This window comes from Myotis davidii, unplaced genomic scaffold (assembly GCF_000327345.1).
Source record: "Myotis davidii unplaced genomic scaffold, ASM32734v1 scaffold570, whole genome shotgun sequence".
Classification (NCBI taxonomy): Eukaryota; Metazoa; Chordata; class Mammalia; order Chiroptera; family Vespertilionidae; genus Myotis; species Myotis davidii.
Window position 1 is genome coordinate 3,423,375 of NW_006283631.1, and position 10,086 is coordinate 3,433,460.

The following is a 10,086-nucleotide window of genomic DNA, read 5'->3' on the forward strand; positions in this document are numbered from 1 at the left end:
CGCGGGCCACGCTGGCCGCGGACTCGGCCTCCGCCGCCTCCGTCGTGGCTGCCGCCGCCGCCGCCAAGACCACCAGCAAGAACTCCAGCATCGCGGATCTCAGACTGAAAGCCAAAAAGCACGCGGCCGCCCTGGGGCTGTGACGCCGACGCCAGCGCCCCGGTTGCGCCTCCAGCGCGGCGTGCACCCACCCCGCACGCCCTCCGCGCCCCCCGCGCCCCGCTGCTTCTCCGCCGTCCCCTCCGCACTCCCGGAGCCCAGCCTCTTGCCGCCCGGCTGATCGCCCCTTGCCCGCTTCAGCGTCTCGGACTCGGAAGGCAGGACTCAGCGTGGGACCTGCGATCCCTCAAGGCGCGTCCACGCGTTGGCTGCTGACCGTGCAGCTATCCAAGGGCCTAGCGTTCAGATTTGCAGGGGCGGGTTTGGGGAAGTCTGGAGAGTTGTTGGACACGGGAGTGCTGGGACCCCGGAGTGTGGCTTCTGGCAAAGCTGCAAAGATGGACTCTTGCTCAGAAATAAAAATCCTGTTAATTAAAAAATGAACAAAAAAAGTAGAAGAAACGCACAGAAAACAGAAAGGGAACGTGTTTCTGATTACTATTTGAAAGAAGCTGAAATCGGAGAGAGAACCAAGGAACACACACACACACAAATTAAAGTATTTTATATGTTTAAAAATATGGAAAAATAACCTGGAAGAATCTCGAGAGAATGGGGGGGGTTGGGGAGTTACCAACTGAAAGTGTATGCCCGCCCCCATGGGCAAAGAAGGCAAAATGGAAGGAAGAGGTATACTTATTTAAAGAGTTAAGATTTTTTTAAAAAAGGTGCGCAGCTGGGAAGTTCACAGGTTTTGAAACTGACCTTTTTCTGCGAAGTTCATTTTAATACGAGAACTTTGATAAGAGAGGCGGGCCTCCTTTTACGTTGAATCAGATACTTTGAGTTAAAAACCACCACGAATGGAAGAGCAAGAAGAGGGAAGAGAGTATAAAAACAAGGAGAGAAAAAAATGATATTAAGGAAAAAAAATGATACCACAGTGATTTCTCTGAGGAAAATTACAGCAGAACTGTCCAGGCTGTTGGCAGTAAATTCCAGTTTGCATGTTACTTTTATTCCATTGATGGTGTCTTCCCCCTCCCTGCTTACTCACATGTACTTACTTCATTTTCATCTTCAGTACGAAAAACAATACCAAAAGCATCTGGAAATTGATGTCTATCTATATCTATCTCTATATATACTTTTGCCCAGTCTTTGATCCTTGGGGACAAAAGAAAAAAAGTTGGAAGGGAAAAACTTTACACTCTGATTGTCCCAAGAACACGGAGGCGGGCAGACAATGTGGGGAAAGGCAAAAGAAAACAAAAGAAGACCAAATAAAATAATGAAGGTACAGCGCCTGCCAAGGTGCCCATAGGAGGCCCTGAGTGGTCATCCCTGTCCCTTCCCCTCCCCCTTTTCTTGTCTACCCTCCTGCTGGTTACCTGAAGTCCTATTTGAGGACCCTGCTTTATTTCCCCTCTCTATCCCGTCCCACTCACCTTAAACAAAACCCAGCTAGATACAGGCACTAGGTTTCTGTAAAATATGTTGATACACACGAACAAAGTTTATTTTGGCTATAATGTGTGAACTGACGGTTGACTTTCGACATTTGCATTTTATCTCACAAAGGTGTATATTAAAGTACTTTTTTGTTTGTTTCGGTTCATGTAGCTGTTTAAAAATGGGATACCCTGGAGTAAGCAATCTGTATCCCAATGCTCTAGAAAGCCTCCTTAGTGTTTTTGTGTGTTTTTTTTCCTTCTTATTTACAAGAAAGAAGAAAAGCTCTTTTCACTGAACTTGAGTATGCGGTTGAGCTTTGTAACTATTTGTTCTCCATGAAAACAAATTATTTATATTTGCCATATTTTTTCTAGTGTATTAAGTTATTTTAAACAAAAGAAGATGCTGTTATTTCCATGACGTATTGTCGGTACAAAATGTTTCGGTTTCACCTCTGTTAAAACCTTTTAAATAAGTGCCAAGTTATTCATTGAAGACACTTTGCGATCAATTGAATGAAAATAGTATTGTTTCATTTGATGGGGTACGCGTCATCTTTGTTCCTGTTGTTATTAAACTATCCGAGATAGTCTTTCCTTCTTCCTTTTTGATGAATGTGTATCTGTCGATTACACCAACTTGGAAAGCGCTCGCCTCTGCGCCTACAAGCCGCAATCACGGGGCCGTGAGAACAGTGGCCCTGCGGCACTACACTGAACCAAACTCCCCCACCCCCATTTTATCCACTTGGCATAGAATCCGGATTTATTTTTACACCAAGTCAATAAAGTAACACATAATATATAAAATAACAGAATAGAATAACCCCCTTCCCCAAGATGGACTCTCGTTCTTCATTCTGCTGCACTTTGGCCCTTGAAGAAGTTTATTTGGGAGATACTTTGGGTAGGAAGAGAAGCGGAATCACGCGGCGCAGAAGTCACTTGGGTTAATTGTGGCATAACTAAGAGTCCCAAGTCGCCCACCCTCCCCGGAGATGGGCAGGCGATGATTTCGGGGAGTAGGGCAAGAGCCGCGGTGGGGGGCCAAGGCGCTGGGAAGGGCAGATACCCCACCTCGCCCTCCAGTTTAACTTTTGGACCGAAGCAGCTTCTTGGATTGGTTAAATTTAGGAAAAGGTAGAAGCCAGGACCATGACCGTGATCAGGAAAAGCCGGGTCTTAGCCATCAGAACACAGAAGAGCCCTTCCCCCCGTCCCCCTTGGACCCCCTCTCCCATAACAAATCTCCCCAGTAAAGCCCAAAGACGCTGCGGGTCTGGGGGTTGGTAGAAACCGGGAAGATCGGCCCTGGCCCGGCCCGGCGCAGATCCCTCCTTCCCCGCCGGGCTTTAGGAATGGGAGGCACCCCCTGCGAAAATCAAGGGTGTTCCTAGTGTCCCCTGGGGCCCTCAAACCCCCCGCCCCCCCACCCACCGGCCCTCTCCCGTGTTGAGTTCGCATGCAAATCTGTTCCTTGGCGTAGGAAGGGGTGATACGTTCATATTTATCTTTTTTGCTTTCAAAGACCAGAGACCAAGACTAGGGATGTCTTCGGCGCGCAGGCCTCGCGCGTCTCCCGACCGACGCGCGTCCCTAGTTTCTCAATAAACCTCTGCCCGCGGCGGAGCGCGCTTTGAAGCGGCCGCGCAGCTCCGCGCGCCTGGACCCGGTGGCCTGCGGGGAGCTCCCGTTGGCGCCCCGGCCGGGCCCGCACCCGCAGGCGCCAAGCCCCGACCCTAGACCCTAATCCAGCCCCCCGACGCGGGATAGGACAGTTCCTGGGCACCCCGAGAGAGGTCAGAGGTCACGGGAGAGCTTGGGTTTGGGGAGCTGGTGGTTCTGTCCCCGGCGCAGCCCAGCCCGTCCCCGCAGCCAAGCTGGGGGGGAAGCCCGAGGTGGAAGGAGGCGGTGTGCTCCGGCCCAGACGGGCGAGCGCCGAGGTCAGCCAGGAACCTTCCCTGGGGCCGGAGGCTGCGGGGCTGGGCGCGGAGCCCCGCGGGATCGGGCCCCGGAAGGGAGCGCGCGGAGCCGAGGACTCCCCGGAGGCCAGCCAGGCGGGTGAGAAAGGCCAAAGTTTCTGGGCCCCATCCTCTGAACGGGAGCCGGGCGCGGCCCGTGGGACCCGAGCATCAGGGGCGCCCGTGGCATCCGCCTCCTTCCTCCCACGTCAGCTCTGCGGAGACTAAGCGCGGGGGGAGGCTGCCTTTCCTGGCCGGTCCCGGCCGGGTCCTTCGGGCTCAGCCTCCCACTCGCGCAGTCCGGGCCGGCTTTCCTGGGGCGTCTGGGCCCAAACTCTCAGGCAGGAGCCAGGGTGTTCCAACCCCGAGTTTCCAGAGCCACTGGAGAAGGAGTCGGAGGAAGCCTTCACTTTAAGTTTCAATAAGGCCCAACATGCATGTGGTTTGGGTCCAGAGTCAGTACTCTTAATAAATAATGAAATGAAAAGTGTGCCCCCCCTCTCCCCGCCTCCCCAATCTTTCCGGGTGTGCAAAGCCTTCCGGAGTACAGAATCCCTGATTGGGGAAAACCGCGCTAAAAGAGACTATTCAAGTGTTAAGGACCCTATGATGCGAGAGGCCCACTAAGAACAGAGGCCTTTGCTTGAAGCTGGACTGATAAATAACTCTTTTGAGTTTTTCCTTAGATTTATAACTTTTAAGCTACTCAGATGGTAATACTTTAGTATAATGCAATGCTCAAATTTCGGAACTATTTTGATTTCTGAAAAATGCCTTTTTGGCTTCAGTGACATGGGATCCTGTTATTTTTTCACAAATCAGTTTACATCATAAATTGCAAACATTTGCAATAAGATCTCAAGATTGTTTATTTTATGTAACCTCAAGCACTCGACTATGTTAAACACCAGTACAGAAAGTCTGTGAAATCAGTTTAATGTGTGTGAGGGAATTAAAGGATCACTCCTTTTCATCACATAAACAAAGCATTTAAGATTGTTTTGATTGTCAATCTCCCGAATTTTAAACACTCTTAACAATTGACTATTAATTTTAGAGTCATTCTGTGCAAAAATAATTACTGAAGTTATATCCTGCTTTAATTAAATGGTTCTAGGCAGAATAAGATGGTATTCTACAATTGGGAAACGGGTGATTGTTTTGCGTTATATTATTTTAAATTATTTTAGTTCAACTGTAAATAAAGTCTGCAAATTCCAATGGGAGGAAAAAGGCCTGAAGTAGTTTCTTAATGTGCCATTAAAACAGTTAGTCAAAGTGCATTAAAGGAATGTCACAAACCCAGAAATAATAAATATGTCATTCTAATGAGAGTGTTAACTTATGGATAATTTATTCAAGGTAGTTTTTACTTTTCATATGGAATCTCTTATTATGACCTGCCTGAGCACTGCGATGCTTGTTCCTCAAAATCTAATATATATATAGGCTTGGATATACATAATTCATAACTTGTGTTGATATACTTATACACACTCCAAATTTTAAACCTTTACAATATGTTTGCATGTTTACTTGCATGTCTTTAAGACAACTGAAATAAAAACATACAATGTGTTAAGCATTGTATTGAAAGCAAGTGCTTGCACTGAGTGAAGAAAAACTACTGGAAAATTAAATATTAAAAAGGATTAGATAATTTTCAAGCTCAGATTTAGAGTGAACACTGAAGTAGTTCAGACAGGAAACATTCTTGTATAAGAAATGTGAAAATCTCCAAGAAAGACGTACAGATGTGAGCTTATCACACTTTTGATGCCTCGACAATCCTTTCATGTGTCTAATTCATGAAACAAAAAATCCTCAAGCCTTGGGGTATTTTGTTTTGGGTATTTTATGTGTCAGTCAAGGTAACCATTGCATATGCCTTCAGCACAGGAAAATTTAGTATAGTACTTACATGGAGTTCTATTGGCATGAGGAAAGGTTTTAGAATATAATCAAATAAATCACATAGGGAGAGTAAACATAACCCTCTCCCCCTCCCTTGTTGAACAACTGTTCATTTATCCCGACCAAGAAATTCTTATTCAGGCAAAATAGTGCAGGATAAGATAAGGCCGCAGAATCTGGAGCCAGACTTCCTGGATTCAAACGTAACTGCTGGCATTTAACAGTCCTGTGCTTTTGGATGAGTTAATCTTTCTGTGCCTCAGTTTTCCTATCTGTAAAATGGGGGTTAAAAATAGCATCTATTTCGTGGGGAATGTTGGGAGGATTATATGAGTTAATATTTGTAAAGCCCTAAGAACAGTGTCTTGCATCTGTATGTATGTATATATGTATGTGTGTGCGTGCGTGTGTGTGTGTGTGTGTGTGTGTGTATGCCCTAGCTATTTACATTTTAATAAAAAGGCCAATAGGTATTAATCCTTGTAATAAAAACCTTAGGAGAAGGAAATAGTACAAGACAAGGTATGAATACTTTTCTGTTGTAAGCAAGAAGAAAACATTGCCTACTAGTTTGTGATTCTAGCTAATTGCTTAGTCTCTGAGAGCCTCATCTGGAAGATGTGGCAAAAGTCACAAGTAGTTAGGGGGCTTATCCATCAGAGCAGTTCATAGATTGCATAGTGCTATATCTATGACAGATATTATTGTTACTCTGTGATGTACAGTTAATAAGGTGAGATATCAGGCATGACACTTTCCCTCAAGGGGCTTACCATCGAGGGGAAATAGTTCAAACGTACATATGATAGTGCTAAGAAGCATGTGCTACCACTTGCTTAGGTAAATGCACTTGCTTAAAGGCATTCAAACACATTATATGCGTCTGAATGGTCATACAACACACACGTGGGGCCTGTTGGCCTGTTTTTGGAAATTGAATCTTCCTTGGAAATGAGTAGCCTTATAAAGGAATTGTGGAGCGACACCCAGAGGTTAAGAAGCAAACTTCGTTAGAATTAAATGCATACCATATGTTGCGGTGCTTTGTGTCCCATAGAACCATCTGCATTTTCTTTGGCGGTCCATGTTTGCAGAGCATTAGCAGTAAAATGCGAAAAGATGCAAAGGCTGCTGATCAACAATCTTTCACAGCACTTTGAAAACCCATACAACACAAAGGAAGAAATGTTTACTATTATAAGGACCCGTAAAACGAACAATTGAGGTCTAATTATGGGCTAAATGAAGAGGTCCTCATTTCCAATACTTAAACTTAGATATATTACTAATACTTGCCTCATATTCTATATAATATCTATTAAGAGCTTGAGCACTTTTTTTAAAATCTTATAAATCTTTTTAATGATAGAGGATCCACATAAGAGCACTTTTTCCACATCTTAATTTGGAAGTCAGTGTGATGTCGCAGAGTATAATTAATCTGTAGAGGCAGATGTTCCTGAGTTTAAATCTCAATTATACCACATATTAATTAGAAGCGAAGTTTCAGGTAATTTCTTAGCTTCCTGGAGTGAAGGTCCTCTTTGTGTCCTGCTTGTAGCATACTTTGCAGGTTATTGCCAGGACCAAGTAAAATAAGTGGTGTACTAGTAAAGTGCCTGGCATATGATAAGTTTCCACAATGTACTTCTCTATTTTCATTATTTGCCTTTCAGATTACTGTCACATAGAGAGGACTTTGAATTTGCCTGTCAGTGATTAGAAACAGTTTTGGAAAATATTGGGAAGTGGTATCCATATTTACTTCAATTCCTCTACATGAATATTGGTATGTTGTGTGGTCTGGACTTTGGAATAAAACTTTTCCAAGTCCTGCAAAACTTATTTTAGATAGAGATTTTGAGAGTTTTTTAGATAGAGTTTTCGGGTTTTTGAGTTTTTTTTTTACTTTAGATCTGCCCCCTTCCTATAGAATAGAGAGGGTTCTGTTTTTCTCCCTGATAACTCAAGGGCGTTTTTCATGCAGAGGTTACCGGAGTCTCTGACCTCCACTCCTCTATATTCCGGAATGTCAGCATACAAATGGAGACCTGGCATTAACTCTCTAGTCACTTTGATATTAGATTGATTGTCCTTCCGTTTGCTTACTTATTGAGTACATTTTTTATGCTTCCGTGCTAAGGAAGGAGATAAACTACCCGTAAAAATGATTTTAAAAGTCTATCAACCTTTCCGAATTTTCGGTATTCATGCTACATTGTGTTTTGTATTACGTTTACTGGCATTAGTGGTTTAAAATATAATTAGCTGTCTTATGGGCAATATATTTACTTACTGAATTTCTCACTTGTCAGCAGTTGTGTTTGAAGGCTTATATAGTTTCCATTAAAACGAAGTCATGCCCAATGTTGATTTAAAAGGATCTAGGACCCTCCCTGAGGGATTTTTAGGTCTAGACTACCTTCCAGAACTTTATACAAAGGTGAAATTAGGTGGAACTAGCCATCAAAGGAAGGTTTGCTAAGCGAGAGAGGCTGGTCCTCCATTTTGCCTTGGGTATAATAGGGGAATGTGATGGAATAAAGGCCCCTCAAAAATATCCTCATCCTAATCCCTATAACCTGAAAATATGTTAGATTATATGGCAAAGGGGAATTACATTGCAGTGAAATTAAGGTTGCTAATCAGGTGACCTTACAATAGGTAGATTACCTTGGACTATTCCAGGGGGCCCACTGTAATTAATAGGGTCAGTAAAAGTAGAAGCAAAAGACCAAAGAGGAGACTCAGAGAGAGATGTGACTAAGGAAGAATGGCCAGAGAGATGTAACATCGCTGGCTTTGAAGATGGAGGAGGCTAGGAAGGCCGATGGCCTCTAAAGCTGGACAAGGCAAACAAAGGAATGTGCGCCCAGAGCCTCCGGAAGGAACACAGCCCTGCCAACACCTTGATTTTAGCCCAATGAAACCTGCATTGGACTTCAAACCTGTAGAACTTTAAGATAATCAATTATGTTGTTTTAATCCACTTAATTTTGTGGAAATGTGTTATCGAACAATAGGAAATGAATACAGCAAATTTCTGAGCCTCTGGTCATCTTTTAATGCTGGAGGGCCTTTTGGGTCAGTTTGGTAGCCAGAGCCCCCCAAAACTCAGGGCTGGGATGCTTTGCTATACCTGATAGTAAGCTCTTACTCGGGCAAAAAGATCTCCGTATGCCATTCAACACAGAGTCCTCCCCCGCCCCATACCTTTTATTATAAAATGAAGCCTATAGAGAAAATCTGCAAAATTATGTATATTCCTTTATGAGAAATAAGACAGCATTGAAAATCCTTGTCTTGTTTTATTATCCTTGTTCCTATTCCTTCTTTGTCATCTTCTGCTTATTATTATTTACTTTGTAGAGAAAAGGACTTAGTTGCAAGCTCTGAAGTTCTTTGCTAGTGTGCTGAAAGGGAGCAAACAGCGTGAACAATTTGAGCTTGTCCATCAAGTTGGTCAAGGTGGAGAGTAACGTGGTCAGGGGTTCCCAGATCCCACTGGACCTTTGACCTATTCTTTTGAGACTATTGATTTAGGTTAATAGTCAGCACCAGTTGTGCTGTTGGAGGAGTTGTGTGCCTGTACGTGTGATTCCTTATTGAGTACAAATGAGGCTCTGACTAACTCAGAGGGTAATTGGTCCTTTTTGTAGTTTTCCCAAGATCAGGGTGAGGAATTTGAATAGATGGGTCCTGACAGGCAGGGGGAAGATTTGTTTCTGGAATCTTGCCATTGTATGGGTGACAGAATCGTGGATCTGGGCACAGAGGTAATTCTCTTTCATGCCATGAACCCTACTCAGCAAAAGGCTGCCGTGGAATCTGATGAGGTGAGGAATTGCAGGATAACATGGTAACTTCTGAGGCAGTGGAGCAGTGAGGTGTGTTTAGCCCTTTTCCACCTACTCCTTCTCCGCCTTCCCCACCACCTGTGCATTTCTTGTCACACCTTAATTGGGTGCAGAATGAGATAGACAGTAGGTCAGGGGGATGAGTATTTAAAGAAGCTTAGTAATGCTCTTTGAACGACTGAAATGTAGACTACAGAACAGGGGAGACAACCCTCCCAAACAGTGTCAATTCTCACAGTCCTCTCCTCGCTAGCTCTTCACTGCTTAGGGAAAAGCTTTTTCCCCCCTATCCACCCTATGAGAAGCACTCGTGGTTTTTATTTATTTATTTTAATAGATGTTTTTATTGATTTTAGAGAGGAAAGGAGAGGGAGAGAGAGATAGAAACATCAATGACGAGAGAGAATCATTGATCAGATGCTTCCTGCATGTCCCCCACTGGGGATCCAGCCCACAACCCGGCATGTGCCCTGACTGGGAATGGAACTGTGACCACCTGCCTCATAGGTCAACTCTCAACCATTGAGCCACACTGGCTGGGCAGCACTCATGTTTTTATCTTGAGCAGCTTCTTACCTCTTCCAGTTCATCCTTCTGTCTTCCTCCTCTCTTCCAAATTACTCATTCTAGAAGCCTAGATACACATTTCTCGTTTATTCAGTCACTCAACAGATATTTATTAAATACCTACTATGTGCCTTAGAGTTTCTCTCCCTTTCCATTTTAACCTATCAGAATATCTTTTCTGATTTCTGCTTGGAATCTAACATTATTGGAGTCAGTAAGGGTAGAAAGGGAGGT

General features: G+C 44.1%; 1 protein-coding gene across 1 annotated transcript in view; it reads left to right on the plus strand.

Moving 5' to 3' along the window:
* Positions 1-2,146, plus strand: part of SHOX2 (short stature homeobox 2) — a 10,241-nt gene extending 8,095 nt beyond the window's left edge. The window contains exon 7 of the mRNA XM_006753841.2: positions 6-2,146. Within this exon, the coding sequence (XP_006753904.1) occupies positions 6-143 (138 nt within the window). The 3' untranslated portion in view covers positions 144-2,146. The remainder of the gene's footprint in view (positions 1-5) is intronic.
* The last annotated feature ends 7,940 nt before the right edge of the window (positions 2,147-10,086 follow it).